The sequence below is a fragment of the Eucalyptus grandis genome, chromosome 5 (assembly GCF_016545825.1).
Source record: "Eucalyptus grandis isolate ANBG69807.140 chromosome 5, ASM1654582v1, whole genome shotgun sequence".
NCBI lineage: Eukaryota > Viridiplantae > Streptophyta > Magnoliopsida > Myrtales > Myrtaceae > Eucalyptus > Eucalyptus grandis.
The window spans coordinates 1,220,693-1,240,465 of record NC_052616.1 but is presented as its reverse complement, the minus strand read 5'-3'; the positions used below and the strand labels follow the sequence as shown (position 1 = coordinate 1,240,465).

Here is a 19,773-nt window from a genome sequence, read left to right as displayed (position 1 = left end):
ACAACACTCAAAATTGACATGTTTTCATTCATTTTAAAGAAGAAACAATTTGTAATCAATCACAGCGTAACATTGGTCTACCAACAGAAAATGACATAAATAACCGACATGAATATCTTGACACTACACAGATTGCTAATGCTCTGTTATGAAAGTTCCATCGAATATACATTCAAATGAACAAAAGCAAGGCTCTTTCTACCTGTGAACCAAGAGAACCTTTATTCCAATCTTCTTGGTTTCCATGGACAACGAAATATTTTACAACGTCATCCACGATGTATATTAATTGGCTTTTCGATAGTACCTAATCATCTCAAATTATGTCTATATTACAACAGAACATTCATTCATTGCTGATGCATATACGGACATACACAAGTTAGAATCTTCAAAAGAATTATAACCTTCATGAGCAAGAAAACAACATCTCCATATTACTATAGCAAATAAACATAGATCAGAATCTTCACATATGCTTGTATAACTTTTCTCGACGATCTACTTAAAGACGGAACATTAAATATCTAGCTGCATAATTTCTTGTCTGCCAGAGCTTTCCTCACCTTTTTCCATCCTTTTGCCATTTTCTTGGAGCAGCACAAGAACCACATCCTCTTATCGTCAATGATCAGGTTCTCTATCACAATACCAACCGAAAACCCGACTCCGACGCCAACCAACACGATTCTCCAATCCAAGTTGAAGACACACTCTTCTTCATCATCCACTTTGAAAGATGATGGTGGTGCTGGAGCATCCTCACCATTTGTGCATTTATTTGGCAAGGGGCTTCCACACAAACCATTATTCATCGCAAATGAACTACTCTCGAATGTATCAAATTGTGTTCCATGTGGTATTGGTCCTGATAGACGATTGTGAGAGATATTGAAAACCGAAAGAAATGTGAGGCGGGCTAGTTGTTGAGGAATCTCTCCCACAAGATTGTTTTGGGAAAGATCCAGTGCTTCGAGCACTGTGAGATTGGCCAAGGAAGGAGGGATGCTACCATTGAGAAGGTTGTTTGAAAGGTTGAGCATGCGAAGTGATTCTAGATCTCCAATGAGTTCAGGAATGAACCCTTCAAACTTGTTGTTGGAGAGGTCAATTGCGATGAGGACATATGGAATCTTTGCATATTCCTTTTTCATGCCCTTATTCATCAATTTCATCGCATAAGTCATACTTATGGAGAATGAAGCATTAGGAAACGTTTCAATATCCAAATATGCCAATTTATCTTGACCAACCATGACCTTCATGGCGTGGCAACTCTTCAACAAGTTGGAAGGAAATTCGCCATTGAAGCTATTGTTGGAAATGTCCAGAATGTGTAAACTGGTGAAGTTGAGCTGGCTTAGATTAGATTCTATGGGACCATGGAAATTATTGGACCGCAAGCCAATTACTTTTAGGTAGGTCAATTCCGATAGCCAAAATGGGAACGTATCATTAATTTGGTTGTCACCAAGATTCAAATACTCTAGCATTCTGCAATTTCCTAAAGATTTCGGAACAATACCACTTAGTTGGTTTTCTCTGAGGTCAATCAACCTCAATGCACAATCATCTAAGTAAATGTGAGGAATCATGCCATCGAATTTATTTCTCGCAAGGTTCAATAAAATCAAAGGATGAATACTTCCCAAACAAGGAGGAAGTGTGCCATTCAGAGTATTGTTGGACAAATCGAGCACGGTAAGATAGCTCACTTCACATATGGATGTTGGAACTTCCCCAAATAGGAAATTGTTGGAGATGTTGTATACCATGACCAAGGGAGGTGGGACAGGGAGGGTTGTTTTTAGCAAGTTAGAACTAATGTCAAGAATGTTCAAGTTCGGCAAAGGAAGATTGGTCTGGTTATTTTCGAAGCCAGTTAAAAGATTGTGAGAAAGATCTACATACCTTAGAGATTCTTTGCTATTGTTCCACATCCATCTAGGAATCATCCCTTGAATTCTGTTGTGTTGTAGGAATAACATCTCCAATTCGCTCAAGTAGCCTATAAACCGTGGGAACTCGGTCAAGTTGCATGAATCCAAGTATAAGTAGGCCAGCTTCGATGTCGTGGCATTGATGAATGACTTGGTGAAAGATATGTTATTGTTGGACAAAACTAACTTTGTCAAGTTCTTGAGTGTGAATAGATCATTCGCATCGAGAACACCATTGAGATTAAGTGACTCGAGAAAAAGCGACTTGAGATCCTTTAGATTCCACAATGCGCCCAGAATATCACCGTGCAAGTCGTTGCCAGAAAGGCCAAGATGAGTCAACTGCTTTAGGTTCTCAAATGAAGATGGAAATCCACCGCTTAACTGATTACCTACCAAACAAAAAGAAAAAAAAAGACACAAGACAAAAGAGCGTTAGTTACCCCATCAATTTCAATTTCGTTTTCTCTTAGACTAAATAATCTCCTCGCGTGAAAATATTATGCGGTAGCCCACTCAGAAAAATAGGCATTGGGGGGGGGGCACTGTCAAGAATTGGAAGGTCTCTCTCGCTCTCCTCCTCTCGCACCGATCTTCTTGGACCACCAAAACCCCTGCCGCAACGGCCACGGGAAAAACCAAAGAGGGCGACTTCCTCCTCCGCCTCGAGGCCTACCTCGACAATGCTCTCAAGATCTCCAGGTATGCCACAAAGATCATCCTATCCTCCTCCCTCCTTCCCAAAACCCTAACCCTCCAGCGTCGGCCTGAGCCGAAAGGCCTTCTGGCTGGCCTAGTTGTCGAGGATGTGAACGCTTTCTGGGCCTCACACCTCGACTCAGGCAGACCTCGATCCTCTCTCCCATCACCTATGGCGGCGAGGGACATACTACGTCATCGAGTAGTTCGTCGATTGGCAAAATTGAGCTTCATCGATGGCCACCACCCGCGTGCTCGATCGGCGCGTAGGCCGAGTTCTTCGGGTGCAATGGAAGCGTCAATATGAAAATTAGGGATTTGAGGAGGTTGCGGGAGGACGAGATGCACGTCGATCCGACCATCAAGATCACGACGTCCCGGGGGATTAATTGAGGAAGTTTTTTTTTTTTTTTCTTTCGGTCAAAAAGTTGAGGAAGTTGAGGGAGAATAAGTTGATGAAGAAGCTGTTCGTGGTTCAGGACCTAGCTGAACTTGTTGTGCTAGAAGGCCTTCCAGCTCAGGCCCTTGCCGGAATCGAAGCTCTTGAGGCGGCGATGGTAGTTTTGCTTGCGGCTGTCGCAGTGGGGGTTTTGGTCATGGTCGAGATGGGAGCAAGCAGCGACTGAGCTCGAGAGATCGGGTTCCATGGAGTTGTAGATGGAGGAGGAAAGAGATCCGTCCGAACCGGCAAAGAGAGACTTATGATGGTGGGCCCCCATAATGCCACTTGTCGTCCATTGAGTGGACTAGTGCATAGATGACGTCACAATTGCGCTTAATATAACCAAAAAGAAACTATTACCTGAAATGTCCAAGCTGGTGAGTTTTGTCAAGTTGACCACCCACTCCAAAAAATCACCGCTCAAGTTATTGTCAAAGAGATATAGCTCCAATAGCTGGGTAAGATTAGCAAAGGAAACAGGGACTGGACCTTGCAAGTTATTGTTAGAGAGCTGTAGCTCCAATAGCTGGGTAAGATTAGCAAAGGAAACAGGGATTTGACCTTGCAAGTTATTTGCGTAAAAGTCCAAAATAGTGAGATGAGAAAGATTACCCATTGAAGATGGAAGCGATCCTGAGAAATAGCAATTCTCGGCTCTTAACTCATTCAAGAGACTAAGATTTCCAATCGAAGAGGGTATTTCTCCCGAGAAGTTGGTTCGGGAAAGGTATAAGGATTTCAATGGAGAACCCCAGTGTGGCTCGGGAAAAAACCCAGAAAGGTCGGAATTGTCAGCAATGGAAAGGACTTCTAAGTTTGGCAGCTGGAAAATGCTGACTAGAAAGTTTCCACTCAATTCGCAAGATGCTAGCCTGAGCAATGTCAAGGAAGAGAAATTCGCTAGCATAGGTGGGAAAGGTGATGACAAGCTTACCAAAGAAAGATCAAGTTCTTTTAGCCCAGTCAAGTTATGAACGAAGCCGCCCATGTTGGGCATACGAAGTGTTTCAGACGAAGAAGAGGACAAATCAAGAGAAACTAACTTGGAGAGTTGCGAGATATCGTGAGGGATTTCACCAGAAAAGTCAGAGGAGGAGAGATTAAGGTATTGTAACTTTGAAAGATTACCGAAGCCGTACGGAATTGAGGAGAAGTTGAAGCTGTTGAAAGCGAGATTGAGCGACTCCATGTGAACGAGTCGAAAGAGAGTGGTGTTAGGACTCATGGTGCCTGAGAGACAACTGCTACTAAGGTTGAGGGCGATCACTCGGCCGGTGACTTCATCACATTTGATGCCGTCCCATGAACAACAATCTCCACTTCCATCCAGTGACCAGGAATGGACTTTTGGATGAATGCATCGCCAATCTGTCGTGTTGGTTCTGAAACTTCTCTTGAATTCCATCAAGGCAGAGCTCTCGTCCGCATGACAAAGTACCTCAGCAAACCTAGTACGAAAGAGAGACAGCAAGAATATCCAAGTAAGCAGCAGATATAATGATAAGGCTGCCATATTTTCTGCTTTTGTTTCTGTTATTTTGGTTACTGAAGTGAGTTTTCGAGGGCGAGTGCAACGTAGAAGGTTTTTATAGGCAGCAACAATTGGTTCTGGCAATGGAAATTTCTTGCTACTTGGCCATTCATAGTGCTAGACCCCAATACTTTAAACTGATTTTAGGTATGCCTTCTGTATGGGTTTGAAGACTGCAGGATGTTAGGCGCATGAACATTTCTTTCATTATATAGGGCCCGAGAGCAACAGGGGCTTGGCATTCTCTTTTTTTATCTATATTTCATACTTTATTAAAAGTATCCATTCTTTTCTTTCAGCGACGTGTTGGAAATTGGCGACAAGCTTCCAGGTAATTGTTCATGCCCTTTGATTTGACTCATAACTTCAAGGGTAAATTTCAAGTACAGAAGTTGTTCATAGTTGTTTGTTCGTCCATATGGATAGCCTGTGCGTTTCTCCATCTCTAACTCGAAGAAGAAGACTTGACCGGAAGACTTGACCGAAGGGCTGATGTGATCCACGATGGGGATGACTTTGATAGAAGAAGAAGAAGAAGAAGAAGACTTGACCGGAAGACTTGACCGAAGGGCTGATGTGATCCACGATGGGGATGACTTTGATAGAAGAAGAAGAAGAAGACTTGACCGGAAGACTTGAACGAAGGGTTGATGTGATCCACGATGGGGATGACTTTGATCTACTGATGCAAAGGCCAGACGATGCTTTCTCGGAAATGACGGGGAGACTCCAGAGTCCAAACATAGATGAGGCATCATTTGTCAAAAAGCTATAATTAAAAATTCACGTGGGAATTGAAAATTTTGTCGTGCCGTGCTTGCCATTCATTGCCAGTATTATTGGTATGGTCCCCTTCCCACTTCTTTTTCACATAGAAAAGAAAAGAAAAAGACAAACTTGACAAACCTCAAGAAAGAATTTTCTTCCTTACAAACCAGTTGTACCAACCTAACCACTGGCGTTGAAATAACACTTCTCCATCAAGTGTTGAGCTGCCCAAAGATGCAGGTTCTTTTTTAGGTTCTTTGAACCTTCAGTCAATGAAATCAATTTTACATCCCATCGTTTAGTGATCAAGCAGGTCTTAAAGGAGGATTCTAGGAGATTACCCCAATGTATTGACAGAATAAACCAAAAAGGAAAACACAAGAGACTAGTATGCGACCTCGTGTCCCAAAGAGTAATTTTTCAGGAAATTACACCAATTGCAATCAATTTACGTTGACACAACCCTCGGATAAGGCCGGAGGATGACTTAAAATAAGAAGCTTTTCTTCATCTCAATGCCTTGTACGTGGAGGCAAACAATTTAACTGTGGCATTTCCATAAAGGAAAGGGAAAAAGTCACGAAAAATCTCGAACTTTGCCCAAAATGATATATTTACCCAAAACTTTTTTTTGTGACGTGAAAAACCCTAAATTTTGCCAACCGTGACACATTTATCCCAAACTTTTTTTTGTGACACCAAAAATCCTGAACTTTTGTTATGTGACACATCTACCCCAAAATTATAGGGCATTTTAGTCTTTTTATTTTTTTAAATTTTTTTCTTTTTTTTTCTCTCTTCCCTTCCCTCCGCTCACCGGGCCTACAGAGGGAAGGCGGTGTCCGGCGAGGGCTGCCCTCGCTAGCATTGGGCGAGGGTCACCCTTGCCGGCGTCGGCTAGGGCGGCCCTCGTGCCCGCACCTAGTGAGGGGTGCCCTCGCCGGATCCGGCGAGGGCCGTCCTTGCCTGACATCGACGAGGTCGGGCGAGGATGTCCCTGCCCTCACTGGCGTCGAGCGGCCCTCGCCTGCGTCTGGCAAGGGCCGTCCTCGCTCGATGCCGGCAAGGTCGAGAGAGGGTGTCCCCGCCCTCGTCGGTGTCGTGAGGGGTGCCCCCACTGGATCCGGCGAGGTAGGCCCTCGCCCGACGCCCGCGAGGGTCGGCGAGGGCCGCCCTCACCGGACGCCGGCTTCCCTCCGCCGGCTCCGCCATGGCCGGCGAGAGGGAAGAAGAAGAAAAACAGAAAAAAGAAGAAGGAAAAAATAGAAAAAAAAGACAAAAATGCCCTTGATAGGGTAAATGTGTCACGGTTTGAGAAGTTTGGGGTCTTTCACGTCACGAAAAATAATTTGGGGTAAATGTGTCACTTTCTAAGGCAAAGTTCGGGATTTTTCGTGGCTTTTTCCTAAAGGAAAACATTTACATTATTTTCCATGGTGGTTTGTTTATGGAGGTTAATTTTTTTCCACGTCATACTCTAAAATGATTTGATTGCCGCATTAGATCGAGCTTATCAGAACTGGTGCCAAAGATCAAACTCAATTAAAATTTTTATGCAAGTTTAAGGAATTGATTAATTGAATTAAAAGTTCAAGAACTCGATTGAAAAAAAGAGTGTAAATTAAGGGAGGAAAAGTACAACTTTACCGCTCGCACATGGTGGACCGAAAGTCCGAAACAACGGTGCGCTGCTCATTCAGGAATTCCAAGCAATTTTTCTAGTCAAAAGTTGTTTATTTTTTATTTTTTTATCCATCTCTTTTTACCCCTTGTACGATGGGAGAAGAAAAAGCTTCCTAGACGAAACTTTCTTTTGCTTTTTTAAAGTGTCTTTTGAACAAGGCGGAGGAGACGCGTTTTGGTATTTGATGTAGTTTCGCCTGTGGATTAAATAATTACACTCAAACTTGATATTCTTTAAGGACTCATATTTTGGCATTGACTTGTGTGCTCGAACATTGGCATGGTTGATTAGAAAAATTATGCAAATTTAAAGACTTAATTAGATAAATTCTAAGAACATGGACTTGACTGTAAAAGAAAAAAAATACTATGTTTGAACTTATCAAAATTTGTGTCTTTTGAAGGTTGAAAATAAGGACGCGCATTTTGGCACTTCATAGAAGCTTGGTTTGGACTGAATTATTATACTCAACCTATATATTCATTTAAGGAGATGCTTTTTGACACTAGTCCACAAAAGCAAGTTTGTCTTTCCCACTTCATACTCTAAAATGGTCCGACAGACACGTCAATTCAAATTTATTAGAATCGGTTCTAGGGGCTAGATATGATTAGATAAATTGAAAGTTGAAAAGACCTTAACCAAAGAAAGCACAAAAATTAAGGTTCAAATTTTCCCTTCAAGAGATAGTGGACGGATGTTCACACCGCTCATCTTGAAATTCTAGGCAAGTTTTTTAAATCCATCTTTTTTTTTTCTTTTTCCTTTCTTTTTTTTTCCTGGTACAACATGGATCCGACGCTTCCTAGCCAAAGTTTCACGTGGATGGGCTAGCCTATAACTTTACAATTTCATTAATTTGTGTTCTAAGACATGCCCTTTATTAAGCATGAAGAAGCCCGTGACATGCTCTTTATGAATCAATAGGTCACGGAGGATCACCCTTACTTGATAAGCAATGCATTTATCAAACTCAAAAACGAATAGGAAAGAGCAGATTTTATTCCACTTTATACTGAAAATCAACGTGCAATAGCATAACAATTTTTTTCAAAGAAATCATCAAACCTTTCGTAACACCAACTTAGGATGTCATGTTTGGACCTTCCATTTCATGCGCATAGATTATTCTATATCTTTGTGACATGTTGAGTCATATGGACTTTTTTTTTCTCATAATTGATAATTTGGTAAAAATGTGTTTTGACATCACAAAATTCTATAAAAAAAATATTTCAGTGATTTGAAATGAAGTTAAAATTTTGGATATGTAGGTTTTTAAAAAAAATCACTGTTCAGTATTAAATAATTGTTATATTTAAAAAATGCAAAGGTCATTTCTAAATTCTTATAAATCATTCACTTTTCCTTAGTAATTCCTACTTCTAATTGCAAGTTTGTGAATCATTTTCAATCTATCACTAATGTCATTTATCGGTACCAACTTAGTAAATTACAAACGTATCTCTCCTCATTTGCCATATCTATTCGTTGTTCTTATTAAATGAACTAGCAAAAATATAATCATTTTCCTCATCGTTCTAATAGCCAACCTTGCCCCGCACTTCGCAAGGTGGGATGAGGATGGAGGTGGAGAATAACAGAATTACATTAAACAAAACAAATCAAGTTACATCTAGAACATAGAAATATTGTTCCATTCCAAGTGGGGCCAAAGCCCACTGGCCACCCTTCCAAAATGGAAGGGGGTGGGGGATTTGAATCCCCACCTTCTTAGGGAAGGTTTAGTTTCAAGTGTGGGTTTCGACTCCCAAGTCGTGCAAAGAGGCAAAACAAAAATCTGAGAGTGAGAGTTAGCATGAGAGTAGAGTAGGATCGACAAAAAAAAAAAAAAAAAAAAATGGGGCCAAAGTGACCGCCCAACTAGGCTCGTGACAACACTTGTGCCTATTAAGTAGTAAAAGCCCATTCGAAGAGGACTAAGACGATTTGAATGAGTAGTTAGTCTTTCAATTTGATCTTAGTCCAAGTCATTTATTCTTACAAAGCAAAATGAATGAACTAGTGGTACTCCCTTTTTCCACGACAATGAAGTCCATCTTAGATAGGTGAATTGCAAACGCAAAAAATTCTCATGTACGGACAAATTGAGTCAAATACCAAGGTGGATGACCCTAAAATGGAATTATGTATTCCAATTGTTATTCTTCAACCGTGGAGTTAAACTCTTGGGTCATGCCTCGATACTTGGTATTTGTTTATGCTATGTGTAAATTATGTGATTCAACTTCTTCAGAATTTGAGGCACTTGTCATGCCATTGATCAAAATCCTTGCCGTGTAGGCAAAGTCGATGTTTGTATTTCATCGACTTCGCGTTCAGCATAAGTCATCAACCGTACCTTGACTCGAAAGTCGTCTTCCAAGTCTTCCTCTAGTTGAGAATTTGGGGTGGCCGCATCAATTTGCACGTCACACACATCTTCTCAATGTAATCTTGTACAAAATTGCCAGTACCCTACTTGTTTATGTATATCTATTGGTTAAAAAGAAAAGTTTAAAAAAAAAAAGTTAAAGTATAGCAATTCTTTTGTACCACACCTCCTAATATAAGTTTTGGCTTTGCAACTTGATTTTTGAGTTCTACCAACAAAACCCATAATGATCACTCCTACGTAGCTTTTCTTTTTTGTAATTTAGCGGTGAAGTGGTATCCAAAGGCGCTTTCGTGCACTTCAATTAGTTCATTTTGTTGGGAGATCTTAAGGGTGCATTACATCATATAGATTTGGTGGAATTGGGATTATATTTCCAGAGTGCTCCTAATAGGGTTTAAGCCCAAGTCTACAAGGAAAGTAGAAAATTTCTGACCATCTGAACCAACTAAATAGAGATAAGACAAAGACCAAATACGTATTGTATTCAATAATTTTATGAATCGTGCATGATCAGTACAATCATATGTTAAAACATTAACTTTTTGAAAAAAATAAATATAAAATGACCCTTGTTTGTCAATTCAAAGTGGCAAAAGTCTTTTTGTGGGTCTTTCAATTTTGGCCTATATGTGGAAAAATAAATGTGATGCCATTTTAATGGACCAATTATGCAATCATGATTGCACCCGAACCATCAGTCACGGCATGAGAACGTTAGGTTATTCTTGTATTATCTAAACGTGGTATGGACAACATTGTGTGCACACAAATGATTTAGTTTCACCATTTCGTCATATCAACATATCAAGTATTACTTCTAGAATAATGATTTCAATATCAATCCACATCTCAAGACTTTGGCCATGCAAAGCACGGGTCTATAGACAAAATTTAGTGCTGGTGTCTTTCCAGATGTGTCTAGTGCATGAATCGCCCAAACCAGAATGAAATTTCGACACTCAAATTGCTTATCATTGCCAACAAAAGCTTCTCCACTAAAAACGAAATCTACCAAAAAGCAGTAAGAACAAAACAAAAATATGGCCCCCTCATTATTTTCGTTTGAAAAATGTTAAGAGTACCCCTAAGGCCCTCGTCAATAGTCATAAATTGTGCTTTGGTAATATTAACATTATGATATGTTTGTAATGGATACAGTTGAAATGCACACCCGAAACATAGCTAAATTATATTGTAGTCTTCGACACTATCAATGTGATAAGCCTCACTAAAAATTTCCATAAATTCCATTTCCAACAGCAGTCTAATATCTGCATGGCGAGAGACGTCAAAAGAAAAAAATAATTCTAACTCACAGAAGAAAAAGAAAGAGAAAGAAAAGAGAGAATGTCAAAATACAGATGGAACTCTCAAAAACTAAGGTCGTCTAAAAATTGACTGAGTTAAATACTCATTAAAAACATGCTTTTAACCAAAAAATGAACCGGCCTCACTACTTATCTTCCTTCTCGGCCTCAGCGGCCTTTTTCATCCTTGGCCCATGTGACGTTTGTTTTTTCATTTGTTCAATATGGTGATATTATTTATAATGTTTAGAGATTAAATTGAACACATAAACTTAAATGAAAAGTTCAAGAATCATATTGTACATTACAAATTAAAAGTTTAATGATTACATTACATATTAGATTAAAATTCAAGAATCATTTGGGTCATTATCCCTTCAAGTTTTGTATCATATCATCTTTTATCCTTCTTAGTGCTCGATAAGTAGCTGGCCGGCATACGTGCATGTCACACAGGTACCTTTTGTAGGCATTTTCATCTGAGAAGTTCAGTCACCGCATCCCACGGAATGCGTTACGATCCATCTGAATCGAAATTCTTCCGTTCCTTCTGAACGCATCAACTCCTCCTGGAGCAGCACGGAGACGAAGGGCCTCTTCCGACAATCTTCACGTCAATATCGTACCGGCATCTCTCAATCGGTAGCTGTTTCTAAGTGAATGAATAGGCTACGTTCATCATGCACAAAAACAAAACAGTGGGAACCAAACTCGTCAAAAAACAACGAGACCAATGCCGGAACCACTAAAAAAACCATAATTTTTCACGCTATTTTCAATCGCCTGTATTCACTTCGTCGTTTTAGATTTTGGGTCGGAATCTCTCTCTAGTGAGGTTGTTACTACAAGTCTATGACAACTTGTGAAATCTTGGAAATGCAGGATGGATCAGAGCAGCGTTTTCACGAAAACCGCTATCCACACTTACGTGTAGAAAAGAAAAACCGCTATCCATTTCTCTAAAATGTCAACTAATGTAGCAGGAACAACCTTGTTCATATTTACAAAAGTAATTTACATTCACTTCTTCGGCGTCCATTCTCAGAAAGAACAACCCAACATATTTACTGACCACAAACATCATAAAAAAGGGGGCCTTTGGGGTCACAAATGACAATCCAACAAGAATTTAAATGAGCCCGAGCAACTTTATAGTGCTACAACTTTACAGCTAATTACATCATAATCAGAAGTCAACTTGGATATGGAAGATCCCACCATTATTCTTCCTGCGTTTTCACTCTGGTCCACATCGAACACCAGCGTGCTAAGCCCCTTCCCTATGACAAATAATCTCTTGCCAATTGCAACAAGTCGGCAAGGAGGTTGAGTTAATAGCTGTGACAATCTCTTAACCACCACCCAATCCTTGCTTTCCTTCTGCCACTTCATCAGCCTTAGTCCTGAACTTTGATCCAACACATAAAGAGTCCCATCTATGACGACTGCTGGACCTTTCCAGCCAGACGCAATGTCAGCATCCACATGTTGCCACGAGCCCCTCGATGGTTCATACACGATGGCATAGACATGAGACAAAAGTGAAGAACCACCGCATCGGATATATATTTGCCCATCCAATACCACAGAATCTTCTATGTCAGGAACAAGGTTAGGGTCCACGTGAGAGATCCAACCATTTATGCTGGGATCATAAGTGTCCCAAGAATTGGGACCACTAAGATCTGTACCTACCCCCAATTGCATAAATTTTCTCATCCAAGACTTCACAAGCAAAATAGCACCTGAAGAGCTTAACTGAATCAGATAAGAAGCTATATAACCTTCAGTGCATGAAAAAAGAAAAAAGAAACCTGTGGAAGTTCAGTCTACACAAAATTCCCATCAAACAATCAAGTCACCAGCTTTTATTGTTCTTATATTTCCCATCTGGTAGAAGGCAAGAAACACCACCACCAGTCAAGAGCATGAGGATTCATTATCATTCCCTTATGGGTGACAATGTATCATAGAGATCATAAGTTCTCTCCTACCGCATAGAGTTTCAGAGGTTATTTACTTACTACTTCCTCCTCTATTGTGTCTATCAAGTTCTATTGCTGCTATATTTTCCCTAGCATTCTAATATGTGTCCTCATGAAGATGAATTGTCCTAACACATGTCTAGAATACCAAAACATCATTATCTGCAAAGTTTTGCACTTATAGATGAATAAGGAGAAAAAAGGCCAATCTTTCGTTGAGTAGAAATTCAGATCCAAGCCCTACAAAGAAGATTAAACTAAATGATAGCAAGAAACGCCATGCCCAGGAAAATAAAAGAAAACCGCAGTGTTTCAACACGCAAAGACAGTGCATGGCCAATTTTATAGATTAAGAACATTAATATCACCATGTACCTCGCAATCGACAATGAAGTAGTTTCATTCCATGTGTTGGCAGAAACATCATAGCAGTACACTTCATCAGTAGGCTCTTCAACCCAACCACAACATCCCAAAAAGTAAATCTTCTTCCCCAGCGTTTCAAATCCCCTGCCTTTTCGCTTTGAAATTTGTGGGGGAATGCCTTGAATGTGCTTCCAACATCTTCGCGAGGAATTGGGGTCTAACACATAACAGAAACTACGTTCATGTTTGTCTCTACACAAAGCGTAGATCCATGCTTCATCAAGTTTATGCTTTCTCCTGTAAGAATACCACTCATCACTACAAACTACATCTCTCCATCGCTTAGACACGCATTCAAGACTGTGTGGAACTTCCGTGGAAGTCTTGCCAAGCAGGAAAGAGCGACGTCATCAGGAAGCCCAGGTATCAGAGGCATTTGAGCGAGTTCATTTCCAGCTGCCACTTGAGACATACTTTGAATACATTCCATGGCAGTACCTCAGCTAGGAACCGTCGAATTTAGGCTAAAAAGACAAAATTTAATCGTTTCCACACCTTCTCTCGAAACAAGCCAACAAAAACTGAAAATTGACTATGCTCTAGGCACTGGCAGACCACCACGTAGAATAATTAAGCAAGGAAGATTAGTTTCATCCGTGCATTTCGTGTAAATGTGGTATGCACTTGAGAGCAAAGCAATGTAGAAAGCGACCTGCAAATGAAAGAAAAAAAGACTCAGAAAAAGAGCATCCAAGGATATATCTCAACTTAGGATGATACCCATATGGATTTCGTTCTAATTTCCTCTAGCGCAAGTAATGAAACGACTTCATGATAAAGCATACAATTAAGTCAGGGATGGAGACTGATCGAGACTGACACTGAAACCTCCTTTTTCTGTGAAATGTAAATGACAAATCAACTCAATCAACTCTTAATCGACATTCAGCCCAGCGTCACTCTCTCGAACACAGGGAGGAAGAAACCCACGAATCTCTTCTAGGTCGCGAGCTTGCCCATTCGCTCGACCACACTCGAAATTTCTACATCTCACGCATCCTCGAAACGTAGAATTGCCTCCATTGCGGACGGATGCCGAGGAATCACGGCGACTTCCCGGAACCGAAAAAACAAGAATCAACGCGAACCCAACTCGACCCAGATCGCAAGCAAGCTAGTCGCGAAAGAAGAACCGAAATCAGGCCGCAATGACGTGGGACACGGACCGTCTAGAGGCCAGAAAGAGCAGACCAGACCACCTGGTGATTCCACGATTCGGAGAAACTAAGAAGAGGGAATTGGTCGAATCGAAGAGAAGCGACGCACGAACCTCGGGTTCTCCGATGATCCCACGAGACGAGAGCTCCAATGTCCCTCCGATCTGCTGGAATATGCAACGCAGCGAGAGAGAAAATTGGCAGGGAGAGTGTTGCGTACGTAAGAACTTGCAGGAAAAACATTTGCCTTAAAATAAAAATGCGAACTTTCGTCTTTGGGTCGGGCGACCACCACCAGCGTCTTGGGTGGTGCAACGGAAAGCGTCCGAACCCAAAATTGCCTAAACCAAACCGGATCGATTGATTTTGGACGGTCCCAAAGAGAATGGTCCACTTCTCGGTTCCCATTTTTGGAATCGGTGGCCGGTCGATCCGATTCTCAATTCCAAAGGTGGGAACCGGACTGATCGAACCTGATTTAATTTTATATATATAACATATTTCTTAAAATTTCTTAAGAAATAAACTCTTATTCATTCCAATTTCTCTCATTTTTCATTTTATTTTTGACCCAAAATAGCAAATTTACGGGTTCCACCGGACCCGACCAGATCGGCCGATCGGTTTGGTTCCCCAGGTCCCGGACCAGTCAGTTCGGTTCCCAATCTTGAAATCCGGAACTGGTTCTCCTGGTCCGGTTCTTGGTTCCACCTCGAAATCGGACCGAGCTATGAATTAATCAGTCCTACTCACGTCATGTCTAAATCCACCTATTTTTCACTAAAGAGGCAAAAATTACCTTAATCGGCAATTCGAAATTTAAAGTGATGGACTCTAAATTTATTCACTTTCTATCATTTAAATTTTGCTATTTCTATGTAGTGTCTAATTTCTCGATTAAGAATAACACTTGTTTTCTTTTCTTTTCTTTTTTTCAAAAAGAGTTACATAGAACATAAATTTTTCTTTGACCAGACAAATCTCTAAAGCAAGCACTCACTTAATATCGAAGGTGAAATAATTTCTCTTATTTTGAGGTAATTTATCAACAAATCAAATTCTAATTGGCATAAGTATGCTGAAAGAGTGTCGTGTTGTTTGTATGGAAAGAAAAATTACCATATATATGTGACATGAACAATGCAGCCTCAAAAAGCTAGAGATACCATAAAATCAACAACCACAAAATGAATTGAGTTTTAGAGGATATTAGTTGTATATCCACCTTGCCAAAACTTAAAAAATAACATAATTCCAGCATAACTAGAAATGTCAACTATTTACTATGTAAAAAACTAACTCTACTGGTAGCCCACTCTGTAATTAGAAATCAAATTGCATCTTTACACCCCACACATTCTGCAATGAAAGAACTCTAAACTAAGTTGTTCTTTTCCTCTCGTCTAGTTACATAACAATTTTAGCTAAGACAATAAGAGATATACTCAATACATATTGCCTTGCAAATTCAGTATGATTAATAAATAAACAGCTACATTTTGAATTGCTTCTTGCTTTAACTTTACCTTCACTACCTACATTATGCTATTCCCCACAAAAACCAAACTTTTAGCCCCTCCCATTTTACATTGCTGAAAGAACATCTCTCTTTTTTATGCTAAGTACAATATTCAACAAAATCCTGCAATTACATTAGTAGTAGAATCTTTAATGCCAAGGTGACAAAAAACAGCTTTTTCCAAACTGTCTCTAAACAGAAATCACAGTCAGGCCCAACCTTTTCCTATATTAACCAGCTTCGGTAACAAAAATAGAGATCATGGTGTCTTTACTCTATGCACTTCTTACTCATTCGTCCTTCTTATTTCAATTCACACTTCACTTGCCAAGCCACCATGCCATCCGGATGAGAGCTTTGCCTTGATGGAATTCGACCAAGTTTCAAAACCAACAAAACATATTTTCAATGTGTTTATGCGAAGGTTTATTGGGGTCACATGGAGATTGCTACTCATGGGATGGCGTAGAGTATCACAATGCCATTACAATTGGACAATACTTTTCAAACTTCCATGCTTAAAATATGTAAATATTCATGACTTCTTAAAGATGTTATTTCAAGTATCATGGCATTGTACGGGATAAAATGCTAGTGTTGTTATACAATAGGAGTGAAGAACGGGAATAAAATATTCTCACGTCAAAATTAACATTTGAAGTGATAATAATCTAAAAAAGGAAAAAAGAAAAAGAAAAAGAATGATGAATGCCTAAACATTAGAGGTGAAGCTTTTCTTCTCCCTTTCTTTCGAGGAAAACCGGAATGACATTAAACGAAACAAATCAAGTTACATTGTTTGATATAAGTGTGCTCCGGCCCCTTAAAAAACATATGGAACATAGGATAAATAACAAATTGCAAATGTTGTTCCATTCCAAATAGGGCTAAAGCGACTGACCAACTAGGCTTGTGAGATTACTTGCACCCATTAAGCTATAAAAACCATTTGAAGAGGACTAAAATGATTTGAACAAGTTGTTAGTCTTTCAATTTGGTCTCGGTCCAACTCACTCAATCTTATAAAGCATAATGAATGAACTAGCATTGCCTTAGTACTCCCTTTTCCATGACAATGATGTACGTCATAGATAATTAACTCACAGGTGCATGGAACTCATATGTATGGACTAAGTAATAAAATGATTCAACACTAAGGCGGATAACCCGAAGATGGAAATTGTTTATATCCTATGTTCATTCTTTAACTGTTGAGTTAATCTCATTGGATCATGCCCCGATACTTGGTATTTGTTTATGCTATATGTAAATTAGGTGATTCCACTTCTTTGATTGCAAATTGATCCCTTCCTCAGAAGAAACCATTAAAGGTTAGGAAAATAAAAGGTGTATCACAATGATTAATGATATAAAGCAATGAATGGAATAATCACAGAAATACTTTGGAAAATTTGAGGCACTTGCTGTACCTATTAATTAGAATGCGTGCCGTGTAAGTGAAGTCAACATTGCATTTCATCATTGAGTCCTTATTCAACGTAACATGTCAACCTTACCTTGACTCGAAAGTCGTCTCCCAAGTCTTCCACTAAGTTGAGAATCTGAGATTGCCACTTCAACTTGCAAGTCACGAACATCTTGTGAATGTAATCCTGCACAAGATTTGCTAGAACCCTGTTTGTGCATGTATATCTAAGGGTTAAAACAAAAGGGGGGGTATAATAATATTTTTGTACCTAGCTTCTTAATCTAAGTTTCGGCATTGCAACTTAACTTTTGAGTTCAACAAACAAACCCCAGAAAAAAAAAAAAAAAAACTTCTATGTAACATTTTTTTTTTTTTTGTAATTTGGTAGTGAAGTACTGTACATATTTTTCTAGGCGATCTTGAGAATGTACTTCCTCATGTCAATTTGGTACGATTAACTTGGTGGTTTTGGGTAGCAATTTCAAGTTTACCAACTAGATCAAAAATAAGACAAAGATCAAATACGTATTGTATTGAATAAGGATAATGCGTGATTATGACAATCATATGTTAAATTGTAAGCTTTTTGAAAAAAAGAATGTAAAATGACTTTTGTTTGTCAATCTAAAAGTGGTAAAAGTCTTTGTGCGGGTCTCTCAATTTTGGTCTATATGTGGAAAAGGAAATGAGATGCCATTTTGATGGACCAACCATGCAATCATGATTGCACATGAACCATCAATCACGGCATGAGAATTCAACCTGAAATTTCTACCTTGTGGATGTGTGACCATTTCTTTCTCTTTTTGTAGTAATAAATTAATAATGATGATGATACCTCAATATGCTTATACATATCGACATTATTTATTTTTATTTTTTTTAAAGGAAAGGCAGTGAGAGGCAATATGCTGAGCATTTTCTGAATAGCCCAAGAGTAACATATGAATTCTCTTGATAAACCCATCTCCTAATAATAAGATCCTTTACCATGTATGCGTGCAGGGCTAAGGAGCACCAAAATTCCTATTCACAAAAATTGCCTAGTATAAGAGCTGTGACATTGCAATCTCTTCTTGCTCTCTGACATACGCGCTCTAATAAAAAAGCACAAAGAGAACAACATAATCATGTCAACCTCAATACCGCACATGCTTTCTACTTGGGTCGTTTTCATCGCGGTGTTCTAATTTCATACTCGCTTTGCGAAAGCAAGCATGCCATGTTGGAGAGAGCTCACTCTTGATGCTACTCAAGAGGCATATTAGGACCAACACAATCGATTGCATCATTGGCCTCGACCTCAGGAGCAGTTGGCTCTCTAGTAAGAGCGATCGGTTCCCAGTCTGGTCTAGTTCCAAGGTGAAATTGGGAACTAGATCGAGAGAACTAGTTCCCAAAATTGGGAACTAGAGACTGGCCCGTTTGGTCCTAGGACTGGGAACTGGCCTTCCACTTTTTTTTTTTTTACTAAAGAGTGACCGTGCTCCGAACTGATTGATCTAGTTCAGCTCTTGGTAATCCAATAGAACTTATCGCACTTGTTCCCACGTGCAAAAAATTCAAACTCCACTTGTGTGAGCATCGATCACATTTCATGTATTTCACGCTCAATCTTAATCAAAAAGGTCATGAATGATATGTCTAAAGGTCATGCTTGGCTTGGGTTTTATAGACAAATCTCTCTTATGATCTTTGAGTATTTGCTCGATGTGAGACTTTTGGAGTCTTGAAGTACCTTGTCTCTTGCAAGCGAGGGGAGCAAGAGAGAGAGAGAGTGTGTGTGAGAGTGAGCATAAGGAATGAGAGTGTGGCTCTTGGAGTCTTAGTCCCACATCAAATAGAAGAAGAAACTAACAAGTGGGCTTCTTCTTTAAGTAGAGAGGAACAATAAAAGTTTTGGTGGCCTCTTGGACACATGTGAAGTTGCTATCTCCATTACAACGCCAATTGCAATCGGTCCAGTCGGTTCGATTCTCACCTTGGAATTGCAAACTAGACTGCCGCTCATGGGAACCAACAATCGATCTGGTCAGGTTCAGGCAGTTCCCAATTTGGATTGTTCCTGTTGCACACTCCTACTCTCTAGTACCATAACTTCGAACACTAGGGAGCTGGTTTCATTAGTTGGTCAAGGGCATTTTCATAATTTACTTTTTCTTATTTTCCTTCTTTTTCCTTTTTTCTCTTTTTCAAAAAAAGCTATAAAAAAAAAAGAAAAGACAAAGGCTAAAATTGGGAAAAAAATTACAGGTAGTAGAGCGCCCGGCCCTCGCTCGCCTTTGGTCGCCAGCTCATCACTCGTGGAGCATCTGCCATGGGTAGCAGGGTCACCAATGCCTTGTTGAGGGTTGGCGGGCGAGGCTTGCCACCCCTCACCAAGGCGCTAGTGACCTTGCTAGCCATGGTCGACAACCCATCAATAACGAGGTGGCAGCCATAGGCGAGAGGGTTGCCTTTTCTTTTCTTTTTTTCAAATATGTTTTTT

General features: G+C 39.9%; 2 protein-coding genes across 2 annotated transcripts in view; both read right to left on the bottom strand.

Moving 5' to 3' along the window:
- Positions 1–527: 527 nt before the first annotated feature.
- Positions 528–4,594, bottom strand: LOC120293447 (receptor-like protein 7). The gene is made up of 2 exons (XM_039312770.1): positions 3,442–4,594; positions 528–2,332 (listed from the first exon to the last, which is right to left on the bottom strand). Exons 1-2 carry the CDS (start codon positions 4,592–4,594, stop codon positions 528–530), a joined length of 2,958 nt encoding a protein of 985 aa, XP_039168704.1.
- Positions 4,595–11,698: 7,104 nt separating this feature from the next.
- LOC104443445 (F-box/kelch-repeat protein SKIP4) overlaps positions 11,699–19,773 on the bottom strand; it is a 32,578-nt gene continuing 24,503 nt past the window's right edge. The window contains 4 exon segments of the mRNA XM_010056839.3: positions 11,699–12,462; positions 12,464–12,514; positions 13,130–13,475; positions 13,478–13,832. Coding sequence (XP_010055141.2) covers positions 11,919–12,462; positions 12,464–12,514; positions 13,130–13,475; positions 13,478–13,610 — 1,074 coding nt within the window. The 5' untranslated portion in view covers positions 13,611–13,832 and the 3' untranslated portion in view covers positions 11,699–11,918.

What these genes read in the sequence shown, in the direction of transcription:
- LOC120293447 (XM_039312770.1), bottom strand. Translation starts at nt 4,594, where the DNA reads ATGGCAGCCTTATCATTATATCTGCTGCTTACTTGGATATTCTTGCTG. An exon ending in CACCAGCTTGGACATTTCAG is followed by an intron (nt 2,333 to 3,441) that starts GTAATAGTTTCT and finishes TTTGTTTGGTAG; the next exon opens with GTAATCAGTTAAGCGGTGGA.